General features: G+C 43.0%; 1 protein-coding gene across 3 annotated transcripts in view; it reads left to right on the forward strand.

Moving 5' to 3' along the window:
- LOC149363874 (uncharacterized) overlaps positions 1-24,969 on the forward strand; it is a 186,530-nt gene extending 161,561 nt beyond the window's left edge. For all 3 annotated transcript variants that reach the window (XM_089573854.1, XM_089573855.1, XM_089573856.1), the window contains exons 7-15: positions 350-443; positions 1,478-1,541; positions 3,680-3,835; positions 5,840-6,006; positions 7,344-7,618; positions 8,811-8,868; positions 11,684-11,898; positions 15,569-15,777; positions 21,524-24,969. In XM_089573854.1, coding sequence (XP_089429980.1) covers positions 350-443; positions 1,478-1,541; positions 3,680-3,835; positions 5,840-6,006; positions 7,344-7,618; positions 8,811-8,868; positions 11,684-11,898; positions 15,569-15,777; positions 21,524-21,713 — 1,428 coding nt within the window. In that variant the 3' untranslated portion in view covers positions 21,714-24,969. The remainder of the gene's footprint in view (positions 1-349; positions 444-1,477; positions 1,542-3,679; positions 3,836-5,839; positions 6,007-7,343; positions 7,619-8,810; positions 8,869-11,683; positions 11,899-15,568; positions 15,778-21,523) is intronic.
- Positions 24,970-27,711: the final 2,742 nt, after the last annotated feature.

A 27,711-nucleotide genomic window follows, 5' to 3' on the forward strand; every position in this document is an offset into this window, starting at 1 on the left:
CCTGCATATATAGTGGGTGCATGTTATACACCGGAAAATACGGTAGTTAACCTTGAAACAGTCCTGGATGGAGCCATTGAACTTTTAGTTTTGTCTCGGGCTGAGAGTACTGCTTATATGTGCTCCCAGAAATCTGAGCTTAAATTGTAGCTAATTCAGTAGCTGTGTGCCTGGTATGAACTACTGTCCTCTTGTCCTTCAACCTAGATTGGTTGGCTCATACTGGGACCAGCAGATTTCCTGCTGGAACCGGCTGGTTCCAGTTTGTACAATTTAAAATTACAGTTGCGTTTTCACTCGCGATGGCAAGAGCAGTGTGTTTACTGTGGTTATTTCTTTTCCTTTGCAGACTGCTTATTATGGTGATATCAACAAAGTTGTAGACTTCTTCAGTAGCATAGGTCTTCAAATCCAACAGCATTTTAATCCAGCCGATTTCATCCGTGAGTTTTGTTTTTATTACTTTTGCTTCAGTATCTGCACAGCTATGCTGGAAAACTGCACCCACGAAATGCCGCCCTTTTGCAGAGCTGAAGGAATTTTTTCTCGAATCTAGCACACAGCAGTCACAAGCTTCTAATTACGATTTCCAGCTTTGATTGCCTTCCTCAACCAACCAGGCATTGACGACTAGAATGTTGACTGTCGTGGTATTCTTTGTGGTGCATATCATCCAACCACTGACTTGTTTTTTGTTGTCACAATTCAGTTGTTTTATCAATTCGACAATTAAAAAAAGTGTTATCATGCACTACCATTTCTTTGTTAGTCTTGAATATGTGAGGGAATGTCAGTATATACCTTTAATCGTGCTGACGTAGCACAAGGGAACATTAATCCATAGCACTTTTATGTACAAATGCAGGTATTACTGCGAAGTTCAGCAGAGTAGAATGTTTGGCTAGTTGGTAGTGAGTCGTCATGTAATACAGCGCACAGAAAGATGTAAAACAAGCAGGGGCTTGACAGGGAGATTTTAGAGGCTTTTAAAATAACCTCAGATTAAAGAAGTACAGCATCAGTTTTACTACTTTGCAAAGAACTCAGGCTTCTAGGCACATCTTAAGTTTTTCTCTGATCCGCATTCTTATGCTTGTGCTTACCATCTCAAGCACTACATACACATGTCGCTTCATTTCTCCAGTCTTCAGTTCTTTATTTCATTTTTACCTTATGAATTTACTGTCATCATGTCTAGTTTGATGGCTTTTTTATATTGCGTGTGCTTAAAAGGACAGCCTGCATGCTTGTTGAAATCTACTTGTTCAATTCATTTAGGTTGAGTTGTGCTCACATTTGTCTCGTTTTTATTCTTGGTGACGCTTCTTGTTGTGGAGTGTATTACATGATGACTAATTACTGCAAAGTTCCAATTGTCTCAAGTAATTTAGTCAGCATAAAAAAAAGGTTTTTGTGAACTTGTATCCATTACACCAATTTACTAATGTTTTATTGATGGCTAAACCATCTGTTTCAGTTGAACAAGTGAAGAGGTCACCAGAAATTCAAGAAAAAATTATAATGAGTGCACAAGAACTTAAGTAAGTATGGAGGAAGAAAAGGTATATGGGTTCATTTGTAATACTGTGCTTTTATTTGTTGAAACCTTTTTGTGAGCAGAAACATGCAGTTCTGATTTGCTTAGCTTATGTACAATGTGTACAACTTGTGGATTACATTTTGAGTATGATAGTTATGCATTTATTCTCCTGTGTACTAGATGTGAGGCAGTTCGGTAGTATTTCATGACAGGGCAAATCTTACAGGTTAGATTTCCTTTGGATTAGGCCATTTTTCGACTATCATTTGTTGTTATGTGTAGCATAAAAGTGCCCTTGCCGGCTGACTTGTATTGATCACATTCCAGGTGACGATTGCTGTTCAAAAAAAAAAAGGGGAGGGGGGGCTCTTGACATCAGCTGTTGCTGTTGGGAGCAGCACTGGATCATACTACCTCCAGGCTAGGATATATGCATGCATATGCCTACAGTCTTAGAGGTCCTCAAAATTTCCTAGCAGGAAGAGAGGCCCTACGGTTGTTCATCCTTCGTGGATGGACATGGGAATCCTGGGAAGTGTGCATTATGTATCTGGCTTGGCTAGTGCTTTGCATATGAGCATAATACCTACGGTTCACTTACGTGAAAATTTTTAAAGTGAAAACACAATGCTAAGAATGCAGTCTGTGCAGAGTGCAAAGCATCGAGGCACAGCTCTGATTCCACAGCAGAATCCTCATATCTCACTTAAAATTAGCCATGCTAATGATAAAATGTGCACTTTCTGTCGCTGCCAGTCTGTGTGAACTGATCTCTAAAAAACTTGGATAGACGTTAGCGCCTCTTTTTCCTTCTAGGTGATTTCGAGAAACTCTGTGCCTATGGTGCTAGCAAATGTGGCAAGAAACATCTAATTTAACTGTTCTGTTAATTTGTACCATTGCTTTTGAACATCTATGAACTAATTTTCCTGTTAATGGGAGAGCCTCATATTGCTTTGTCAAGTTTGATGCATAGGTAAAGGTAACGTTGGCTCTTGATTGCCAACTTAAGCATTTCTTGTCATAGCAGGCTGCACTATACAAGTGCATTTACATTTGATGTGCTCAGCCTTGCAAAAAAAAAAAAAAAAATTACTGCTTTGAGAAGCCTAAGATTGTGGCTTGCTTTCTTTTTTTGCACTTACTGATGAGTGCTATTCATCACCAACTTCGGCAGTGATACTGGGCTCATTTGTGGAAAAGAAATTAAAAGGCTGTGGATTCAGTTGCAGTGTGGTGATAAAGTTTGAACTGAAGATGTTGCGTGAAAGCAATGCCAAATTTTTATTCATTACTGGCAAGCCCACTTAGCACTGTTAGCAAATGCAGTGCAAGACAAAACTTCTGGCTGATGAAATTTGTGCAGTATTTAAGAGAAAATGTTCTAATGTAAGAGTCTCTATAGGTCGTGCCATTGCAGGTCTCTCTGCGCACTACAGTAACAAAGAATGCTTAGGCACACGGTAGCAGGTGCAGCAACTATAGCAGGCTGTACTTTCCAGTGCTCCACTTTGAATAGTTTAAGCTTCTAAACCCTATCACCTTATACATTGTACTCTGCTTATGGTGCTCTTTTCTGAAATGTGCTCTGGGGACGAATTGTAGCTTGCCTGTATTGATTGCTACGTTCTAATGATGAGGAGGCTGCGTGCACTGGAAACGGAGTTGTTATAAGTGAGAAAAGGCCAGAAAGTGAATTACAGCTACTGCTGCCCCCAGGCCTCTTTCACAGGCAAACTGTGATGGTGTCGAGCACTTCTTTGTTTTTGGACCTCTGAGACTATACTGCACCACTATCTATACTTCCATTCGGCAGGCACGGAGTCCACAATCGTTCTGATAGAATTATCAGTGTCATGAGTCTGAATCAAGCGGCAGGAAAGAATAGTCCCTTTTCAACTGTTGATTACTTGTCAATAAATGCAGCTTTTGCTGCTGAACATAACGTTAACATATCCACAAAGACCTGAACAGTCTAATTCTACTAACGACAAAAATTTGGGTGGATTTTCCCTTAGTGTCGTTTCGAAGAGGCGCCTCACGGAGCTTTTGCTGCATCAGCTAGTGTGTGGCAATGGGACGTGCTGTGTAGGGTGCAATCAACACTGACGGTCTGTGCTGCCCTGTGGCCTTTCACAGGAAACGGCCGGACTATCCCAAGCAGCTGCTGGAGAGCAGCGAGGTCTACCACAGCCCGGAGGAAGTGGAGAGCCAGTGCAACTACAATGGGGCATCCGCAAACGGCGTCAACTGCCCACAGTGTCACAAGCATGTCTGGAAAAACTACCAGCATAAGTACGTGCCAGCGCTAACCATCGACCGTGTAATGCTCAGGCAAACACGACCAAGTAAACTTTTCCTGAAGCGAGGGCCACTCACTATCCAACAAAAATGACAGTGCAGGGTAGAGGAACTAAGTGCCTTGACCATTGGGATATAAAATTACTATTGCATTATGAAACGCTACATGGCTTGCTCACTTGAACTTGCTATTTCATGTTTTAGTGTGAAAGCACTACTTCACAAAGTCTAACCGGCTCACTTAGTTTGTGTGAAGCTTGACCTTGAAGGTGACCTTGGCAAAACCTAGCATAGCAGCAGCCCATGCAGAAATACAATAAATATTGCTGCGACTGGGTTTCAAACCCGCAGTGGCGCAAAGAGATCTGTTTCGCTGGCCACTGCACGAGGGCACTACGCTATCACCGCAGCCGGTCATGCCTTGTGTTCAACTACAACTCACTCGTGTGCTGTGCATTGCACGCCGTCGTCTTCATCAACTTCCATCTGCGGTGCGAACACATCTGATCAGCTTAACCTCGACCAGAGCTTAACCCGAGTCTAATCATCGCCAGACATGTCTACGACCCATCAAAGAAAAACCATGAGCCAGCCAGGCTAAACAGATGCTTTCACATCTCTACTCGGTTTAGCTACGTTAAAACCCCACCACCTTTTTTGTGCATGCACCTTGCTGCTTTCTTAAAATTTGTTTTTAACATTTTTAGACCTGCTAAGTGCAGACTAGCTCAGTTTCATCATTGCTGGGCTTTATGAATTTTGAACTGGAGGTGGTACTTTGGAAGGGGTTAGGTCGTAGTGCCTTAGAGCCAAAATCAATTGAAGTAGCAAAGCTTTTAGACTGCATTTTTCACATGAGGTGGTGACTGCACTGCAAATGCATTGCTATGACTTAGGCTAGTCTCTTGCTCTCCGTTGAGTTGAAAACAAACATTAGTAATCATTACAGATGGGCAGATCGCCCGTTATATTAGTGTCAATGACAGGATGTTGCCGTAAGTGGCCAAAAGTTCAAAGAATTTTCATGAATTTAAACCTATACTCTATCTCACAAGCTGTTTGCAGCACTGTGAAGGCTGCGGGGATCTGAGCCAGTCAGAATGCCATGCACTAAAAAACATGTTCCTCCACCCCCTTACCCCGCGACTGGCGGCTCTATCTCTGGAAAGAAAGACCCCGCAGCGGTGGCTCAGTGGCTAAGGCGCTCGGCTGCTGACCCGAAAGACGCGGGTTCGATCCCGGCCGCGGCGGCTGAATTTCAATGAAGGCGAAATTCTAGAGGCCCATGTGCTGTGCGATGTCAGTGCACGTTAAAGATCCCCAGGTGGTCGAAATTTCCGGAGCCCTCCATTACGGCGTCCCTCATAGCCTGAGTTGCTTCGGGACGTTAAACCCCAATAAACCAAACTATCTCTGGAAAGAAAGAGCACCAGTTTCCAGCTGCTGCGTGCAGGAGACTCGGCTGATTCTGCAGACGCCATGTTTGCGAATGGCAGCGTGCCACTTCTCAGCAGGACTCCGCAGTGCTGCGTTCGTGCGGACCTTGTCTGCTAATTTAACCAGTGAATGAAACGCTCGGCTCTACTTGCGAAACACCACTATATTTTTGATCATTGCAATCATTGCTTGAAAAATAGTCACAACACTAACACAAATATCTGAGGAACTATTTGTTGTCTTCCTTGGCCCTAATTTGGACGAGAGAGCTCTACCTTTCATAGCGCTGCAAACAGCTTGTGAAATGAGGTATAGAGGCTGAGCTGTGCTGTGAGCAGGTGTTTCGTGTACCTCAAGCATTACTTAGTAAACAGAACATTAACATGAGTTTCTTTTTCTTGTCATTAAGATCTCGAATAAAGTTACACAATAGGCTCTCAGGTCTGGTCTTTACCTCTTGATAAGCCTATGTGGTTCATTAATCATGCTGCATGGTTGGATGGCTGCTTTAAAGCTGTGCCCTGAGAACTTTCGTATGCTTACTGCTGTTTCTTTCAACAGGCACACAGAGGAAGACTCGTGTCACAAAGAGCTTCAGGGCGACAACCAGCAGTACGTGTGGGCTGTCTCTGAAGATGACAAGCCGGGCACCGAGAAATCCAAGCAGGTGGAACTGCGAGTGATGCTCGATCCCGAGAAGAAGATCCCCACAGTGTACAGCAAAATTGGTATGCCACACACTGCGCTCAGACAGCACTAAAGAAGTGTCACACAGTCATTTTGAAAGCTAGCTGTGTGTTGTGTGATTATCTTCCACAAAAGTATCCAGGCCGTGATGTAGCTGAGAACCTCCAGTCTTGATTCAAATAATTCTGACTAGCAACTGGCCCTATTTATCTCACATTCTCGGTTCTTTCTCATTTGGTGATCACTGACATTTCGTGAAAATGTTACAAGCACGTTGATATGGGTTTAATCTGTTTCTGTAGGCCAGAGGTCCGTAGTGGACCCCAGTGGTTTTGAAAAAAATGCTGGCAGATTTCAAAAATCTGCCTTGGCTTCTGTTCCTTCCTGCCTGACAGGCACACAAAAAGGAGCATGTGTATACGCAGCCCCTCAAAAAAGTGGCCAAAGTCAATTATATTGACTCTGTCAAATGAAGCAGTCTGCTACAAGCAGTTACAGGGTTCGTGGAATGAAGTGGATACAGGAAATTGGGGTTGAGGCATGCAAAGAGTTACATGCTTGTGGAACCAAAAAAGCACTCGGAGGAACCCAAGCACTCGACGAAACTCTGAGAATTCTTGTTGCGAGCATATGTTGCATATGACAAACAGAGCCGAATATTATAGTGTGCAGGTTGTTTTGTTTTATTGAGTGCAATAAGTTTAGTAGGACTAAATCTAAAACCTAATTAGAACATGTTAGCCAGCGAATCACTTAATACTTACTGATACTGTGGTGTTCGTGAGTTTCGGTTTGAAGTGTGGAGTGCGCGAGTTTCGGTTTCAGCACCGCAAGAACCCACCGCCAGAGATCCCAGCGGCAGCGCATGCGCCGAGAGCACAGCCTCCTCTCCTGTAACGTACCCATGTATCCCCCAGTGTGCCTCCAATAAAGGAACGTATCAGACGCATGTAACAGATACTTTTAACCTGCTTGGCCAGATGAAGCAACTTTGACAGTGAAGTAGTTTTTCGTGAAGATCTCAGTGGTTGCAACCACATGGCTTCGCTTCTTTTGCATCCAATGTAATGTGTTCTTATTTAATGGGTCCTAGCTGTGTTACACCATTGTGAAATTTCATGAAACCCGATCTTGGTTTACAGCACAGACTGAAAGGCAGTACACAAATGCTGAGCGGGCTTAGCGACTTTTTGCTGATGACACTGACACTTTGAAAGCGGTAATGGTCTCACAGCTTTTGTCGCCCCCGCCTCTTCCCGTCTGTTGCTCTTTCAGTCCGTAAATTGTGAACACATTCCAATCCTTCTATTTCTCTGTGCTTTCATCAAAATTTCAACTAAGTTAGTGCTTTCTTTTCGTCTGCTTAATCACGCTGCAGCCATTCGGGATGAAGAAGACTCTGGCCGCTCCTCGTGGTCCGAAGTGGGAAGCTCCGTGTTCAGCAGCCAGGATGATCTGGGCCACGAGCAGAAGTGGCCGACGTCGTTCTGGACTCAGGTGTCGGTGCTGACGCGGCGCAACTTTCTCGAAGCCAAGGGCCGCATGCTGTCCAAGCTGAACTGGGTTCAGACCATTGGCCTGGGCATTGTCTGTGGACTCATCTGGTTCCAAGTGGACCGAACAGAAGACACAATTGCTGACATCAGGGGCTGGGTGAGCTGCGTTTGGTGTGGACATTAATAAAAAGCTGGCCATCACTTTAAGCTGCTCCAGTTTTTCAGCCGCAGATAAATCAGTTAAATTTCTTGAAGATTCGAAATAGGCTGATTTCATCACGCTCACTGCTAAAGTACGTAGTTTGTAGTAGCACTGATTCCACTTGTTTCAGCTTCCTTGTTGCAATGCTTTTAAGTAAGCGGTAACTTCAGGTTTAATGCTACCGTTCTTGCACATTTTGATCGGCTGATTCGCTTCGTGCGTGTCCTGTGCAGATACACACACACACACAAAAAAAAACTAAACGAGCTGCTGCTAGAATTACTACTCTGATTCTTGATTAAATGCAGTTGCATTGTTGGGTTCTACATCCCCTAACTCTCTTAATATTTCTGATTAGTCTATCCTGGCACAGCATATTCAATATGCTACCAGTGATATAGCCGGACTAAAGGTCCCCTGCAGCCATTTATAAAAGGTATTTAACTTTAAAAAAAGATTGTTGAGACTTTCCTGTGAAACTAAAACTTCTAGCTATAATCAACAGCAGTTGTTTAAAGGCTGCACCTACTCACACACAGGCTCTGAGGCAGCAGCGACATAATTAAATTTGTTGTGGAATTGGTGAAAGTGTTAGCTTCAAGAGCGTCAATGATCAGGCTGCTTTATTCAATTCACTTGAGTCTAAATTGTGCATTAAGCAATTTTTTTTGTTCGTAAGCAAATATCAATTCATTGCACTGTTCATACAAAGCTTTGACCTAATGGGGGTGTTTTTAGCTAAAAATGGAGAGTCAAGCCCATTGTTGATTAGTCATTTGGAGAACAGCTGTAGGTTTCCACCTTAAGACAACTGAGCGTTCTATTCTTAAATTCTTCAAAATGCATTTTAAACAGTTAGGGTCGTCTTGCTGTTCATATGAGCTTCCATATGATTGCTATCATTTACTGGTTTATTATTTCAGAGTGCTCCATTTTTTTAACTGAACTTGGCTAATTTTCTTCAATTTCTTTATGAAGCCAGATTATATATGTCAGAAAACAAGTATTACATGAGAAAATGTTGCATATTGCAAATTTTGTCTGAGAATCCTCATGCCTTTTGTTTCAGCACTTGTGATCTTTACTGTTGTTGATATAAAGAAAGGTAAAAACCAAGTACCTCTCTAACAATTTGTTTGTTTTGCAGATCTTCTTCAGCACAACATACTGGATGCTGTTTGCGTTATTTGGCGCACTCATATCCTGTAAGAATATTTTTTACCTCCCTTCCTAAAATCCTGCTCCCTCCCCAACGTCATAGGATTCCATATGGCTACACCAGAGAAAAAAGCTTTGCTCAGCTTGCATTGTCTTTGTTTGCCTCTTTTAGACCACTGCATGACAACAGAAGTTTGGGCATCAGTGTGTGTGTGTATGTGTGTGTGTGTATGTGTATGTGTCAAGCGTCTTTGTGTAGTCACTGATGCTGTGTTTTGTATGCACTATTAGAGATATATGTTGATCCTTTCAGACGCTGCTATTTCTATTCAGAATATTTTTTCTGCCTAAATAGCCTATGCTGACCCTAGTTTGTTGTGAAGTGGGAAACACCCACTGTTAATTTTCTGTAGGTGTGCATACAGATTTATGTAAAAGGCATAAAGTAAGTGTAACTGTAAACCACTGGCTGCCGTTATCACTGTTTTGTGAAATATGGCTGCCTGCTTACGCTGGCTAACTTGAGGAAACAACTTAGTTACGGCATGAATATAGTGCAGGATTCACCTAGATATTACATCATGAATATAGTGCTGGATTCACCCAGATATCAATTCTGGGCATAACAGCTGAGAGTTTTTGGCATGCACAGTTGTTTATATTGCGTCTGAAAGGGTTAAAGGAACTGCAGAAACATGCGTCGTTCTTTGGCTGCCTAGGAATTCAAGTTCAGGATCTAGTTGATGTGCACTGCATTTTACAAATACCTTGACATTCTCTGCATGGAAAAAAAATGCTTTCAATGTGGCTTATTACCATTTGTTGCGCTTTAATGCAACTTACCGTATTTTCCGGTGTATAAGCCGCACCCTTGTATAAGACGCACCCGCCATATATGCAAGCTGTGTTTGAAAAAGTTGGTATATAAGATGCACCTGTGTATAAGGCGCACCCAAATTTACCCAGTCAGTCTAGTAAGGCTTAATTAAAAACACTTGCGTGACCATTGCGAAATGCACCGCACCTGTGAGAAGTTATTAAGCAGCGCGAAGTGATCGAAACAGGCAACACTCGTGCCGTACCCCCTTACGTTTTAGCAAAAAGAAAGAAAAACCAAAGACTCTCCTTATGTCCACAACAACGTTTTATTTTTACTTAAAACCTTTGAAGTCTTTATCTTCGGATGCGCCATCAAAAAGTTCGCTCATTTCTGGAGGCAACGCGGATGAAGCATTCTCTTCACACTACGTACATGGAGCAAACAAAGTTGCAGAGGGTGACTAAAAAAATGCGCTGGCTTCTCTTGGCTTGTCTTGACAATGTCGAGAAGCGCAATTGTCGCCATCTTTTGGCATTTCACATTACTTTTGCTTGGGGCCACCGAAACGGCCATGTATATTTGTGATCCCGAAAGTCGTCATCTCCGCTGTTTCATGATAAAGTTCACCTAAAAAAGTTGCACACGGTGGTCCCGGTATTGAAGTATTAACCATGTTACAACCGCGCTGTTGGTAGTGATATTTTTTGGTGAAAAAAGCTTGAACATGAACCTGAGTAATTTTTTAACTCTAAAAAAAAAATAAAACGAAAAATTCACGCATCAGGCGCACCCTTGTATAGGACACAGCAGCAAGATATTTTTAAAAAGTCGCGTCTAATACACCGGAAAATACGGTACGTTGTTGTCCATGGTGCTGAAGCCCTAAGATTTTGGTAGTGTTCATAGTTGCAATCAGAGCTACCAAACTGACTTGGCTTGTTCAGATTGGCATACCTATCGGCTTAGCTGATGTCACAGGTTGTTGGTTAAGCCAACATTTTTTTGAGCCAGTGACCAAAATTACACAAGAACTGACCGCAGTAGTTTAGCCAAGTGGTGCGGGATTCATTTGCTGTTAATTTCTGCTTCTTTTAAACAAAAACTCGCGAACACAGAAACAAAGGTGTAGTTTTGCACTTGGCAAAATTAATGCTGCTCACTTTGCCTTCTGTGCAATGTGTAATATGTAATCTCCAGAGCATGGAAAAAACACTTATTGTTATTGCCTTGGCATGTTTGAAGTACTTTAATCAAATGTAAAACATTTAAGTGAGTAGAATAGAACCTGTTTAAGACACTGCCGGTTCCAGACCTTTACAGTATTTAGAGTGTTGTTTGATGCTCTGCTTAGCGATTTATGCTTTTAGCTGAAGTCTGTAATCATAAGTTATGATGAAAGTTGTTCACTAGCTTTGGCACTGAAGCTTTGTTTTGCTTGTGCTTGCTTGCATAGTGGCAAAACTTATTTCTACCTGTTGATGCGTATTGCATTATTTATGGCGATGAAATTTTAGCACATTTTTTGCCAGCAAGCATCAACCAGCTAGCTTAGTTGAGCAAGGTTAAGGTTGCCTCTCTGTAAAGAGTTGTTTACATGATTCTTTATAATGATTCTTTATTAGTCAGAAGAATAAACACGAACTCAGGTTATTGTTCTTGGCACCTTCCTGGTACCTGAAAACACCCACTTGTCCATTTGGCTTGTCGACGAAACAGGACCAAAAAATTATTATTGAGATCGCGAATACACAAGTGTAATATATTTTATGAAACATAAAAAAAAATTCTCTATCAAGTGGTCATAAAATCGCAAAATTAAATTTTTTTTGACAAAACACTCTCACCCTACCTTAATGAAAATTTTCTTCGATGGGCCAAACATTTCGTGCCCGCACCCGGTACTCCATCCCTTCGCTAAGACAAACCCTTTTTTATTAAGTCAGCGTGCAGTCTTGCAATTCTTTCTGGGGTCTATTTGGCTGTTGCTCACTGTTCCTGACACCCTGATGCCCACCGAGCATTTTTCTTTGTGTGCGTTCCAGTTCCTCCAGAGCGTGAAGTAATCAACAAGGAGCGGGCGTCAGGCGCGTATCGCCTCTCAGCCTATTACCTGGCCAAGATGATAGGGGAGCTGCCCCTGACGCTGACGCTACCGTCTGCATTCCACCTCATCGCCTACCCCATGCTGGGCTTCCACAGCGCCCAGACCTTCCTCAGCCTGTGGGGTTTCCTTGTCTTAAGTACAGTTGTCTCGCAGGTGAGCCCCACTGAGTTGGATCTACTCAAGGGTTTACGTGTAGGCACTCAAATGTGCCTGAATAAGTCGTATGATATTGGTGAACACTTTCTATTTGCTGCTTTAAATATTTCTCGTTGAATTTCTGTCCTTTTTCGGAACCCAAGGAGATGAGAATTTTGCGAAAGGCCTCTAAAAGGTTTTTTTGGTAAAGCTGCTGCCGCTAAGCTTGCCAACTGTGAGCCTTCCATATCTAAGCTTTTTCTTTTTTTGTGTGCCTTGTCGTTGTTTTTGACTCTATACCTGTGCCGAGCATTTGTAGCATGTTGGAAGCTTACAAAAGGGGCAAAACGAGGGTGAAACACTGAAAGTAATTTTGGAAAATCTGCTGAGATGGGTTAACTCTTTCTTTACTGTGGGAAAACAGGCATTTTCAGTGTTGTGCACATCAAAAATTTTTTGATTCGTGAATTTAAACATCTTTTTTATTGCAGCATATCATTTTAGTGAATAGGATTCTCTTTTTAATGTCATAATACATATATTATTCACAAAATGCACAAAAATATAAATTTCTCCGGTAAGAAAATAAGAGGTCAAAAATCTAGAATATACTTTTTGTGCACTGCTATGTCAGAAATAAGTATTCAGAATTGCTATACTCCTCATGCAGAGCTTTCTTGTGGACAAAAAAAAAAGAGAAACCAAGTGCTAGCGCACACCATTTTGGGCTATTCTGTAGTGCAGTGCCAAGGTCGACCTCAACACGTCATGCAGAAAACTCTCCGTCACACTGCTGGTGGCAGGGAATCATTAAGAACGTGCCCGGCAACTTCGGATAGCCTGGAAAGCAGTGAATCTTTTCGGCAACAGCAGAAATGAAATTTGCAGACAGGCACCTGTCAATATTCCGGGCTGGCCATAGCAATCATCTCCGTCGGAACTAAAATAAGACGAATGGACATCATCTTTTTGCACAAAACTGGTGCTTGTGCCTGCTAAGTCAATTGTCTTTGCTGCTAAATCGCGAGAACATCGTTGTTGCGGATCAGGGTCAGTGCGAGTTGAGTATGCTGCCTTTGGCGCCATGCTTGCTGCGATCACTGTGTTGACAGGTTTTGCGACAGGTTTTGTGCAAGTAGTCCCTCATATTGCTGACAAAAAAAAATATTCTGAACAGTCCTTTAGCAACATACTGAATGGCATTACTTGTCCAGAAGTGGCTTGGTTTGCTCAGAGTGTGGAATTTCGTGCCATCGTTCAAATTGAACGTTTTGATTAGGCGCGGTAAGCAAATAGTTAAGGTCACTGGGGACTTACATGTCAGAATGCCAACGGTGATTGAAACAAGTTTTAAAAAACACTAGCTTCTCTGGTTGGTTATAACTTTTCAGAATGCTGCAGGTATTTCATTTGCGACTTCGTGCCATTTCAGCTTTTTTGCAACCGTTCAGCTATGTTGCTAATTTTTCTTGCATTAAGGAATTCAGTGCTTCAGTTCAACCTGATTTCTCAAACCAGCTACTTCAAGCACAGCAGCTCGTAATTATATTTGAAACTGTTTTTCTTAAATTATTGGAATACTTGAAATCAGTGGGATTAGATTGTCATTCAAGTTCAGCTTCTTGTGGGGTTTGGTCCTGTGTGCGCTTAATCAGTTTATATCGGCTCGATCTTCATCCCGAATCTTTGAATACTTTTGCATTCATTAAGATTTTCATTTTATTTTCTGGAGTTAATTTTCTCACAAGGACCACTTTATGTGAAAGGTACCCAAACATAATTCTTATTCATCTTCAAAACATAGAAACAAAGAGAGAAAAAATTGCCGCAGAACACATGATTGTACGCCATTTAGATTAATATTATACTATAGAAACATGAGGCAAACTGCAGGATGCCTTTTCAGACGCCGCGAGTTCAGTCCCAGCCGCGGCGGTCGAATTATGATGGAGGCGAAATTCTAGAGGCCCGTGTACTGTGCGATGTTAGTGCACATTGAAGTGCACGTCGAAATTACCAGTGATCTTCACTACGACGTTTCTCATAGCCTGAGTCGCTTTGGGACGTTAAGCCCTCTAAACCAAACTGAACCAGCCTTTTCAGATGTGGCAGTTTCAAATTTCTAGCATCTTGAGTTTGCTGTTAAGTGTGCAAATATTTCACATACACACACTCAAAAAATTCTTTACGCACAAACATACTTTCTACATTTGGGTGCACTACAAAGGGAAAATTAATGTCCTGTGAGCCCTGTCAGTGGAAGCAGTGCTCTCACATATTTTTTCCAAAATTTACAATTCCAGACCAAAATTTTTTCACTAAGGTGAAGTGGGAAAACTGAAATCTCACTGGTGCATTTTGTTTTTTATACTTGGGTTCTTGACAGTTCATAGGCGGTGTTCCGTGGCTGGGTATGTGGTAACAGATATAGATTCTGGCCATATTTGGCAAATTTCAATGTGGCTAAAATTAAAAAATGCTTGTGCTTTGGGATTTCAGTCTGTATTAAAAGAATGCAAGATGGTTAAAGGCCTTTAATAAGGTGTGCTCTTTAGTTGCTTTCAGAGTGTTTCTTGCTCCATTAACTTCTTCAGATTTGGCATGTAATTGATACGTATGGAGGCAGTCCCCGCAATTCTTCCATTCAGCGCGTGAGATAGCACTTTGCCTCACTGTATGCAGCTGATTACAGGAAAATCCAATTGTGATTTCAACAAATGTCACTTGCACTTTTCAGAGGAACGAACTTTTACAAAATTTGACCCCAGAATGCCATTGTATTCAAGAAAAATGAGTTTCAGTTGAATGAATTTTGCCACTCTGCAACTTTCAATTCAGCGAATATTTTGGAAAGCACTCAAATACTTCTTCCCGTATATCAACACCATCAATCCATTAGTTCTGCAACTTGCAGCAGCTGACATCCGCAAAACTGCAGACACTGAGGTTCAGAAACTGTGCAGATTGTGAACATCTGCAGGGCATTTTTTCTGAAGCTACGGGGTAGCATATCTGCTTCAGGTTAGCATGCTTACGAAGGTAGATTGCAGGGTTAAGTAAGCGCTCATTTTGGTTCGTGCACCATAACATATCAGCAGCCCTGTGGCAAGGATGACAAGTTACTTTGTTGTGTGATGTCTTTACTGCATCAGGCTGCTCAGTTCTGTCATCTGGACAACATGAAAACTGGCCACGCAGCAGCCCTGCTTGTACTGTGATGGTAGCTGCTTGTCGGAGGACGCACTATGTCGTATGCACGGAACTTCAGATCTGCAGCAAAGGGGGAAAAAAAAAAACGGAGTGGAAAAGCCTGGTTAGGGTAGAGAGTGTTGTGTTGCAAATGAAACCGAGGGGGAGGGGGAAACATTGCAAACACTTAACACGAAACATTGCGCATGACGTACATACCTCTGTTAAGGCATAGCTCATTTCATTAATGGCTTTGTCTGGACTGGTTGGTTCATTCTTGAATATATATGTGTCTTGCGCTGAAGGGACAAGGACTAACAAGGAATGCAAATAACTTGCAGTGTGCATATGAGCCAGTCACACACTGCACACGTCTTTTCTGCTCCTTCATATGTCCTTTCACGTAAGATGTGTTCATGCACAGCTGTTTCTTTCCTTCCATCTTTTTGTTTTCTTGACTGGCGCACACTCATGCAGGAACTGTCTTTTCTTTGCGCAGAGTGTTGGACTCTTCATTGGCGCCACCTGCACAGACCTCCAGGTGTCTGTGACAGTGTCAGCCCTGTACTCCCTCTCCACAATGCTCTTTGGGGGCTACTATGCCTCATCACTGCCCCACTGGCTGCAGTGGCTACAGTACTTCTCCATGGTGCACTACGCCTTCCAGAACATGCACATAGTGGAGTTCAGCAGCGGACCCGACGTGAGGTGAGTTGACGGTGTGAGAGCATAAGTTGGGATCCTGAATGGTCAGTTGTCGATAAACATGGAATGCTCACACTTCAAGCGATTCCAACACAATTCAGGATTTTTGCTAGCCTCAGTATGTTGACGATTTGATCTGCATGGTGCACGTGTGGCTTGGCGAAGAAGTGCCATGGTTATCATATTTGGTCTGCAAAAGATGGGGTCTAAGGCCATTTTCCCGAGCATTTCACCTATAGAAGCTGAGTATGGCCAGGGAAAAGCTTGTATCCACTGAAAAATCAGTGGATAGATGACAGCACTGGGGTTCAAGTTCCACTCCTCCCACATATGAGGCGGATGCTGAAACCATGAAGCCATTATTGTTGTCATGTCTTCAATGCAGTTTGAAAAGTCAAATCGGAAACCACTTTTGATTACCATACTTGCTTACCATACCATAATTACCGTACTACCACATTTCAGATACATCCGCTATTCTTGTTGTCAGAATATACCCAAGTATACTGAATGCACTTTCCTTAACTTAATCAGCTTTTTGTTCAAAAAGTGCATCAGTTATCTAAGTAAAAGCCACCACGATGGCTCAGTGGTTATGGTGCTCAGCTGCTGACCCGAAAGACGCGGGTTTGATCCCATCCACAGTGGTCACGTTTTGATTGAGGCGAAATGCTTGACGCCTATGTACTGTGCAATGTCAGTGCATGTTAAAGAACTCCAGGTGGTCGAAATTATTTAGAGCCCTTCACTTCAACATCCCTAATAGACTGAGTCACTTTGGGACGTTAAACCCGATAAGCCATAAGCCAGTTATCTGAGTAAGTATGTTTCAAACTCTTGATATCCTAAGATAATGTAGCACTTAGACATCGCTAGTGAATTGAATGACTGCTCTACGGTAGTGTATGACACAAAAGCATCAGAGCAACTTCATAAACACAGAGCTACATGAAACTGTGAAGCAGCTTAAACTTGTAGCTGTGAAAAGCTGTTGTTTTAACCTGTGATCTGGTTAAATTTATAGACGACTTTGGGCACAACTCAGTATTGACCTGTGTTTTATCTATTGCGGTGGCTTTGATGTTCGGCTGCTGATCCCAATATCGTGGAACCGGACACTCTCAGCGACAGCTGCATTTCGATACAGATGAATGCCTATCTATGTTCTGGGCAATGTCAGTGCTTCCTCACATCCCAAGCATCGTTTTGGGGCATTAACCCTGACATACCAATACCAGTGCCAATTAACCTTGTTTTTTTTTGTGTAGTGACTTGCATTGATATATACAGTTATATAATTCGCATGGAATTCAGCACAAGTACACCAACCTCAAACTACAGCTTTGGCCTTGTTGCAAACTGCCCTTAACACAGTTCTTTTAGAAGTGCTTTTTGTGGCGAAAACTAGAAAAATGTAACGGGGATACTTGCTGGGCTAGTAAGAGAATGTTGCAGTAGGAACAGAAGACTAGACATTTAGAAAGAGTCGAAGTAGGCACTAAACTTGAAAGCAAATTTTATTTCTTTGAAAAATTACTGTTCCTAGTACATAACCTATGTGCCACTTAAGAGGGCTTTACTGTAAAATATCATACAATGTGAAGTTCATAAAATGCAATAATATACTTCATATAACTTCATTTAAAATGTTTAAACTTCTAATATAAGGTTAATTTTATTAAATTCAACAGGCAAGTAGTTGACATATTTATCGGTACATCACAGGGTGCAGTTTTTTAATTCTGTATGTGCTAAGCATGAGAATGTAGCACGACTGTGGACAGTTCAGGCCTCAAGTGGGCAGAAAGAAAGATATGGGTACCTGCACAGGTGAGGCAGCTGTGCTTTAACTGACGAAGAAGCCATGTTTTGTGATGTGGATTAAGTCTTAAATAAGATGGCAAGGCATTTGGTTTTATTGGGTGATAGGCACGTGCATTGGTCCTTCCTTTGAAGGTAGTTTTCAACAATTAATTCATTTGGCTGTAAGTATAGGACTCGTCTAGCTTGCATTTTTAATTTCTTTTTGTTTAGGGCTGCTATGTGTTGTGTGAAAACCAGGGAACTGGAAGAACATATCCTAGCGCATGACTAACATTGTACACAGACATCTGATTCCTTCTTAACATGGCTGTTTTGAATGGCTAGGCATTTCAACAGTGCAAAAACCATTTTACATCCAGCAAATGTTCATAGAATGTACTGTGTTTACTCGCATAATAAGCGCACTTTTTTTCCAGAAAATCCGGCTCAAAGTTGAGGGTGCGCCTATTACGTGGGGTAAAATTTCTGAAAATTTTTTAGACTCGCAAAATTGAACATACTGCATAAACGCACCCATGTAGTGGCCGTACCCTGTTTTCCCGAAGGAAATATTTAAAAAAAAGATTCATGTAAGGGCCGCACCCAAACTTTTCGCGACCCACGTGGGAATAGAATTCAAAATGTGCGTGTCGTGGCCTCCGCGATCAGCCCGTTGCTGCGAGCAACGGGCGCTTGATCGCGGAGGCCACACACGCTCACAGGCGCTTCCAGGTGCCGTCCACGGATGGCGGCCGAGGCCGAGCTCATCATCATCATTTTTTTCCGTGCTTTCGCTATCCATTCGACATCAGCATCACCAGCTCCAGTTTTTTTTTGTGGCTGTCAAAGGCCCGGGATCTGTGTTAGCGTGTTAGTTCATCGTAGTTGTGGCTTTCTTGTGTTGCCGCCAAGCGTTGCTATTTTAGCACGACAGGCAAGCATCTTAATAGTTACACGGCTGAGAGTTTGCTCTCGAACACGGCAAGCCTGCGGCAGGCTGGAAGTTTGACATGGCTAAGAAATGCCGTAGTTGTGACTGCGACGTGCTTAAGTTTTCATATGTGACTCCTAGTGGCGAGCTTTTTGCGGGCCTAAGTCAGGAAGGTTTCCGGCTGGAGATGGAGCTTTCCAAACAGGCGTTTAAAGTGAGCATCCCTGAAAACTGTCTGGGGCTGTTCCATGCGACGTCGTTGTACGTGCTGTGGGTCCGATGGCAGCAGCACTAGTGAGGACTAGTAGTCAGTTCAGCAAAAACTTTGTTAAAAATAAAAATCTGGGGGGTTGTACAGTATTGATCACAGTGCCAAGTTCGGGTGCACTTATTATGTACGGAAATGAAGAAACCTGTTTTTTCGCGACCAAACTGGGGGTGCGCCTATTATGCAAGTAAATATGGTACTCCTTCTGAGATATTTAATGTACAGAGAATGTCTCTGCATGTCCACACATCTTCTATTCAATGTCTAGTGGATGTCTTTTTGTTTTGGAACGGACATCTGCTAAATAAATAAACACATCTGTGACGGTAAAAACGAGAAATCAAAGTGGGCACTGGTATGATTTATTAGAAAAACTATATTGGCCCACTCTGCCGTGTTCGTGCAACCATCATATGCTAATATGTTAGGTAGCAACGAGCGTGCTTAAGATGGCACCTTTCCGAAGCCCATTCTTTTTCAGTGCATATACTGGAGCACACATCTTTTGAAAAAGAGCCACATACAATTGAGTTGTATCCTTGTAAATGGTACAGCAAGCCTGTCTAATTTGTGTCTAATTGGGAATGTTGGCAGAAAATAACTTGTTGGCATCTCTGTGATGTGCATGAAATGACATTCTGGTCATATCATATCACAAAAACCATGTTAAGAGCATGTCTCCTAAAAGATGGTCTTTTACAAATGGCCACACTGATGTTTCAAAGGTGCCTAAAAATGAACTTTGATAATGGGGCCATTTGTGGGCATCCTATAAGTATTTCTAGTTCTTTAGGAACACCTGACTTGAGTGGCAGTATATGCAGCAGTGAAAACTGCCGTTTCATTTAAATTGAGACCCATGGTTCCAGGAAATATATAGTCCCATCACATCAACCAAGTTCGCAACTTTTTGTGCTGTTTTATGTTTTTAAATTGTTTGAAATAATGCCATCCAGGCTAATGCAGACGCAGACTTGCAACTTTCAATAAATTGATGCAGATAAGCATGCAAATACAAAATACAGCTCCATGAGAAGAAAACTGGTGAAAAGTAGAAGTGTTGTGAGAACTTAGTGGCTCCAAAAAACCCGCGGTTGAATTCGGAAGCAACCATGCTTTTGCAGGATTGTCTTGGGTCTGAGCTGTGTTCAGCTGTGGCAGATGCTAATTAAGAAGCTTGTGCAGAAAATGCAGTTTAGTGAAATAAAATGTGAGACAAGTGTATAAAATAAAAACATCAAAACACAAGAACATTTTTAATCCTAAATGGGTGCGTGCGAGCAGGAAGGTGAACAGAGCTCCACGGGGACTATCATGTAACTGCAGTCCACTGCTGTTTATTTCACTAGCATTTGAAAAGTTGCATTGTTGTTCAGTTTAAACACAGTTGAAAATGCCCATGTAGCAGAAGCAGAAAAGCAAACACCATGTAGCATGCAAGCTGTCAAGATGCAGCAGCTATACAAGATACTCTTGGTATATTTTAATCAAGTCATACGTCATCTTTGCAGTGTAAGAGAGGTGTTGGCCAATGCTTAGGTCAGCGGTAGAAGCAATGAAATGCTGTCCGCGGTTGGTCAGGCTGAGCAGACTCCCTCTCTGAGTGATGGCAGTGCAGCTAGGAAAATATGTTGAATTGGCATTCTTAATTCCTTCAGGTTAAGATTGAGGTAGTTAGTTGAACATTATATTGGACGTACTCTTCTCAGTAGTGATGCCAAAAGGACATGGCATGCTGTGCCAGCTGTAATTCTGAAAATAGTGATGTTAATTCTGTGCTTCTCCTTCAAGTTTTGTCATGCTCAGTGAAATGTTGGGCATTGGTTTTTATCACGAGTGTACGATGTAATTGGTCCAGTCCCGTATGCTAGGACCCTGCTTTTATTTGAAGTTCACTTGATGTTCAGTGCAAAGCATGATCAGTGAGTTAGACAGGCATGGTGGGGTTAAAAATTAACATGCACAAAACCGAAGTTAATGTTCAACAGTCTTGCAAGCAAACAGCAGTTCGCAACTGGTAGCGAGTTGCTAGAAGTCGTAAGAGAATATGTCTACTTAGGGCAGGTAGTGACCGCTGATCCGGATCATGAGAGGGAAATAACTAGAAGAAAAAGAATGAGGTGGGGTGCATATGGCAGGTTCTCTGAGATCATGAATGGCAGTTTGCCAATATCCTTCAAGAGAAAAGTCTAAACAGCTGTATCTTACCGCTACTCACCTATGGGGCAGAAACATGGAGGCTAACAAAGAGGGTTCAGCTTATGTTAAGGACAACGCAGCGAGCTACGGAAAGAAAAATGATTGGTGTAATGTTAAGAGATCGGAAGCGGGCGGAGTGGGTGAGAGAACAAACACGGATTAATGACATCCTAGTCGAAACCAAGAGGAAGAAGTGGGCTTGGGCAGGGCATGTAACACGAAGGCAAGATAACCGCTGGTCCTTGAGGGTAACGGAGTGTATTCCAAGAGAAGGCAAGCGAACCAGGGGGCGGCAGAAAGTTAGGTGGGTGGATGAGATTAAGAGGTTTGCGGGGATATGGTGGCCGCAGCTGGCGAAGGACAGGGTTAATTGGAGGGACGTGGGAGAGGCCTTTGCCCTGCAGTGGAAGTAGTCAGGTTGAAGAGATCATATTCTGTGCAGATTTTCACAATTCATTGTGTGATGTATGCATGCAATTGCAGACAGCGGGCAGATTGCAGACAGAAGTTTTGCAATTTCTGAGTTGCCCTCACTTTCTGCCCAACAGGTGTCTGTCACGAAACTCTCACTTCACGGCCTGCAACACTGGTGGGAGCGTCATTCCCGTCGAGGACATCATAGGTGACCACGGCATGCCGCTGCCCATCTGGGCCAATACGTTGGTACTCATCAGCTTCCTCGTCTTCTTCCGTGCACTGGGGTACCTTGTGCTGCGGTACGTCCACAAACCCAAATAGAGCAGCCTTTGCTTAGGACAATGCAAGGACAAAAACGCCGCGCCGCGCCTCAGTGAAGCGGTGCCGTCTCTCTGCACACAAGGACCACAAGCGACGGACTTTATATTCATTGTGAAGCACAGAGAACTGTGAGTAAAGGCAGGGGCGAGGAGAATTGCTGGTGTCTACAGCCCTCTCCCCTTGCCACTCAGTAAGCACCGTCAAGCTGTGCCGACAGCCAAGAAGAAAGCTTCAGCGTGCTTTCCCAATGACCAACCACGCAGCTATCAAGGAGACTACTGGGGGAGAAGCTGCTATGCTGCCATCTTCTTACTACAAGAGCCTTCATGCCGAGATGCCTATATGCCCCTTTTGCACATTTTGAGCCAGCCTGTTACCGACATCGTCTGAATGCGTTCTGCAGAGATTGCTCGAAGTGAGGGGCCTGTGCAAAGATGATGATGGTGCACAACGTCCAACGTGCCAAAAAATGACATTTCCAGAAGGAACTCGATCCCTGCATGGACATCCCCCTTGCGCATGCATACACGCACGTGCGGATGCCTGTGCACATAGCGCACCAAAAGGAACGTAGCGGTACGAAGAGCACATTCTTGTGCAGACACGAAGCAGTGTTGATTTCAGTGGTGTGGATGCTGCAGCTTTGGCTGCGAGTGATTGGTGACAGTGTAGCGTGTGAGTGAGCGCGTATGCAGGGTGCTTCAGGGCACTGTGTGGCGAGCAGTGAGTGTACGAGGTGTGGCGCATCTTTTCGCGAGACGGCCGACTACGCAACGGGTGAATGAGATGCCCCGGTGATAGCACTTCCCGGGGACCATAGCCTTTCACTTGCTTGTCCCAAGCTGACTCTCCTCCTCACGCTGCTACTACTGCCTACTGGAAAAAAAAAAAAATTCCTCTCAGTCTTTTGGCTGAGGAATGAACTTTATTGCTTCCCACCTGCCTCTACCCCCCTTCCCCCACCCACCTTGTTTTCTTCCTTACTCTAATCACTTTCCTTCCTCTAATTCCCTCCTCATGGCAGAAACAAAAACCACTCGTTTTGTTTCCGCACGCTGTGGTATGGATCTCACGACAGCAAACGCCATGGCGCTAGCAGTGACATACCAAAGAAAAACGTAGTAGCAGATGTGCAAGTAACCCCTTCTCGCCCTCATTCTCCTCCTTTCCCGCACGAGAGATGGCGAGATTGCTGAGAGAGAAAGAAAAAGCCAGCAAGTACTGCCAAAGCCTGCTGCTTGCTACTGTGGAAAAAAAGAAACAAACTGAGAAGTGCAGGAAGAAGATGTGACGAAAAAAAGTTGTTGCACATTGTATCATAGTAATATTGCCTCGCATTTAGCGGGGCAGTCGAGTGAGGCACCTAGCGAGGAGTTTTCTCTTTACTCTTTGTGTTTGCCGCACTCTGCCCAGATGACACACAAATACTCTTGTTATTTTTGTAAGGCTGCTCTTTCTGACACTGCTGGAAGGACACATACGTGAATGCTCTGTCTGTGTCTGCTAGATGTGGGAGGGGGGCACTTGAAGATATCTTTTTTTTTTTTTTCCCCACGCTTCGAACACACTGCTTGTAATTACTGTTGGACGCCCCTCTGCTGCCTTGCATTTGGATGATGTTTGTTTCTGTGACACCTGCTTGTTTTGTGCTATCTACTACTGCCCAATTCTGCTCTTGAAGGCCTCTTCATTGTTATTCAGAAGCGTCTTTTCTGTTGGCTGAGTATTCGCCAGGTGCAGGTCACTTGAAATGCTTCTGAAACCTCGAATTAGTGTCGCCGAGTGGCACTGCTATTTAGAGTAAGAAATGTCTATTTTTCTCGCATGGTTAAAGTTTCTCAAGTAACAAACTTTTGTTTGAATTTTGTTCAGCATTTCAGAGGGCCTGCACTCTGCGAACAGTCAGCGAGAGATGTTCTCTTGCATTTTCATCGTGCTCTGGTTTGTACAAAACTCAAAGCAGGCTTTAAGCCTTGAAATTTACAACTGGAAAATGCTGGATATGACCTTTTTGGTATATTCAAGGACTGGACTGATGCATAATTTTTGCGAGTCTTCATTCCATGGTATCTACGGCCAGCTTTTAGATTGGGCTGCTAATGCTTTTGCTTACTGATTTTCTCACTGTCTTGAGACTGACTCTGCAGATTCGTGCAATTGGCCTTTGTTGTATATGGTTGTTACCTCAGAGTGACGTTGCGCTGACAGCTAGTGCTCAAGGGCTTGCAAGTGGCCGAGAGAGATAAGAGACTGTGGGAAATGCATAGAAATAGTTTTTTTTTCTCCTCATCCTTTGCTTATGAGTATATCAAATGTTATTCTAAGAGCTAGTTAATATATTCATATGAACAAACTTGTTCGTTGATTCCAGTCTTTTTTGGAGAGCTCTCGAGCAACTTGCATTCTTGAGGCTGGCAGGCAGTAGAATGAAAACTAAGCTCGCCGATGACGATGGGCGAGCGAGCTACTCCCATATTTGTTGTTGTTTTGACTGCGGGGGAAGCTTTGTGCCACGCCGATTGTTGCAACGACGGGCTGCATCCTCTTTGCTGCTGAAATTCCTTCTTTCGTGCTGTGATTCTCAGAGTTTACCTTTTAAAGGAATGGAACAAATTTTTCTGCCTCTGCACTTGCTGTTCCCTGCCACCTATTGGACCCAACCATCGGCTTTGCCTCTTTTGTGTTCAGTGCAGGCGCACACTGTTGCCACAGTCAAAAGCAGCTTTTTTTTTTTCTGTCTTGGGCATTATCATGAAATTAATGAAAGAAAAAGATGCAAAAGCTTCTGCACTGGCAGTGGTCAGCTCAGTTGCCTTGTGTCAGTAGTGTAGGGCTTTATCTTCTAGGGCTTTGTTCTTGTGCAAACTTTTGAACTCAGTGTGGCCCAACACTTCAGGCACTGTTATTCCCCCTCCCTTCCTTCCTTGTCGCATCTTCCCTCCCTCCCCCCCCACCCTTGTACTGAAGTCTAACTCGGCTCCTTGCCGAGTAGTGAATTGCATAACCACAATTTAATAATAAATTATTTTGGAGTTACCCCCCTTTATAAGTTGTATTTAGGTTCTCTTTGAAATACTTTTCTCTCAACCCCTCTCCCATACCATGTACCCCTGCCCCGCTGCCTGCATCTTCTCATCTGCATTTTTTTTTTAACCTTCATGAGTCAGTATTTCCTCTCTTGACCAAGTGTTTGTAAATATTTTCACCAATTATTAATGTCCTTACGAATTAAATGTTTCATCTATTTTATTATGCATGGGTTGTCTTCGGAGTCAGTTGATGTTCTTGGCCATCGTCAAGTCTGAGGGATTGTGACCTCATTCTGAGTGCTGGCACAGATGGTGTTTCAGAATTGGATCACTGGCAATGCCTGATGTTACTGGGCTAGGCTACTTATACCTTGTTCATCAAAGGTGTTGCTATCCAGCTTTACAAAGGCAAAAGCAGCATCGCCTCAAGGAATTCCTTCGTGCAACTTAACCTGGTTAGCTCTCCTGCCAACAAAAATGGGTGGTTTTATTACTTGAAATCTCTTTTTAACCACAAACGGGCTTTTCAGTTTTTTGTTATTAACGAATGTGACATTGCCATGTCTGGCCCGTCTGTTGGAACGAACATTACTGATGTTTACTGAATTCGAATCGCTGCATTTACGGATGCCGGGCCACACCATATCTGTATCAAAGGACCGTAACATCCTGGTCAGTAGAAAGACATTAGCTAGGTGTCCATTTGCCAGCTAGTTGTTAATGGTCATTGGGCATGTGGTTAGCAATGTCTTCCCTATGGTCTGTTAAAAGCAAAGTGAGCTTTCAGTCAAAAACACTGCAGTGCTCACCCCACTTGTTGCCACCCTTTTTGCCAAGCATCTGCTGTTGCAAGTTTACGAAACATGACCTTGCTGAAGAAATTTATTTTCCTAGCATCCATGGTGCATTGCTTGAAATTTAATGGTGCAGTAGTAATTTGCATGCTTGGCTATAGGCTGCATATATTTATTTCATGCCATATGCTGCGCAAAGACTGCAAAGAAATTTCAAGTTATGCAAATATTGCATTCCATAAATTTTTACTGAGAGTGCACATTAATTTGGTTGATTGCACAAATTGTTTGGTCGCACAAAAATTTCTGATGCTTACAGTGAAATCAAGGTGCTCTTGAAGACTGCACATTCCAAATGGCCATCTAGTGAAAAGAGGATCAAGGGGCAAAATTTTATGGACTCCTAGTGCTTTGCAGGCAAGAGAAAGCGCATATACAGTTATCACAATGTGAGAACATTGATTACTTGGAAATAATTTTGAAGATTGTGTTAGCCAGCAACAATCCTTAATAGTTTATTACATTTGACAATGGAACACTAGAATATGAAATCTTAAGCAGAATGACACTGCACTTCATGATTCTTCCAATTGTGATCCTGGTGACAAAATACTGAAGTGAGAAATGGAAAGCAGTGTTTCTTCGTCATCCCAACCTTATTTTTAAATATATGTGTTACAGCTTTAACCATCTGCCTAGTCGTCGTTCCCCTATTTTATTTTAAGTCTATCTGTGTGAATTTTCATTGCTGTAATATTTTGTTGAAAGTACTTAATGGCAAATCAGGCAGCTGTATTATGCCTGCAATAAGGCAGAGCCCACAAGTTCTTGCTTGCGTGCTGAGGCTGTCGTACCATGCCAGCTTGCTTCTGCACAGGTCTTATGGTAAAAAGAACTGCAGCTCTTCTGCTCTTCCCGGTTCCTTGTTAAAGTATTGAGCTGAACGCACTCCTAGCATTTGAAGAATGTGTATACAATCTGGCATTTCTGGAGCCCCGTCAAGCCCTGTCGACCATGTTGAAATTTCCGCATCACCCGTGTCAACAACTAGACTGTCGGCTCAAGCAGTTACAAGTGCAGGAGAAATTCGCTTCATTACGTAACTCTCTGGTTTGAGCATGTATGCTTGCTCACGGTTAACATCCTTCAGCAGGTGAGTTGGCTTCCCCGCAGCACAGGAAGAATTGCGGAGGAAGCAGCTTGGAAGGGGTAGGGTGCAAAGGCTAAAAAAATGCATGCGCCTATGAACGGTCCTGGAAGGTTCATATAAGATTCATGAAAAACAAAAGAATAGTCTTCGTGGTTCCGTCGCCTGAATACCCCACTAACGCCTCTCGCGCCACCTACGAGTGTGCTGAAAATTGGAGGGGTGCCACGCCGATTCCAAAATTCCCATTTCCTCTCACCTACCAGTGGCACCAAAGGTGCAACAGTGAAATTGGGTAAAAACTGGTGCTGGTAGGTTGTTCATATTTACAACGCGTCATAGTCTTTACGCAAAAGCGAAGATTACGCAAAAGCGAAGAAGATCCGGATTAACCTGGGCTGTCGATCGCCCCTGTATCTTCGTCTTCGTTTCATACTTTTTTGTAAGTAGTCTGCGACATCATTCGCTAAATATAAACACTCAAACCAGGTTTAAAGAAGTGTTTTCTTTCATTATGCTATCCGGAAATAAATGGGAGTTTGTTTTATTGCGAAAACAATACTACTTGCACTTTCACGCCTTTGCCGTGCCGCGGCCGGTGACCACCATCGTGCCGCGGCGGTGACCACCACTGACCTTCATTTCACCTTGATTGCATTAGATTGGATTTGATTACGTTACATTACATTGGATTGGACTGGATTAGATTAGACTACGTTACATTACATTGGATTGGATTGCAGTGGATTGTGTTGGAGTGGATTGCATTGGATTGGACTGGATTAGTTTGGATTACATTACATTGGATTGGATTGCATTTCATTGAATTGGAGTGGATTGGATTGCATTGGATAGCATTGGATTGGATAGCATTACATTGGATTGGAGTGGATTGAATTTGATTGGATTAGTTTGGATTTGATAGGATTGAACTGTATAACCGATGCATCACCACAAGTCTAACCACAAGCACCACCACCAGCTACACTACCAGCTGTACCATGGCGTATGTACGGATATTTCTTTCG

This window comes from Amblyomma mixtum, chromosome 2 (assembly GCF_055824585.1).
Source record: "Amblyomma mixtum isolate Tamu chromosome 2, ASM5582458v1, whole genome shotgun sequence".
Taxonomy (NCBI): Eukaryota; Metazoa; Arthropoda; class Arachnida; order Ixodida; family Ixodidae; genus Amblyomma; species Amblyomma mixtum.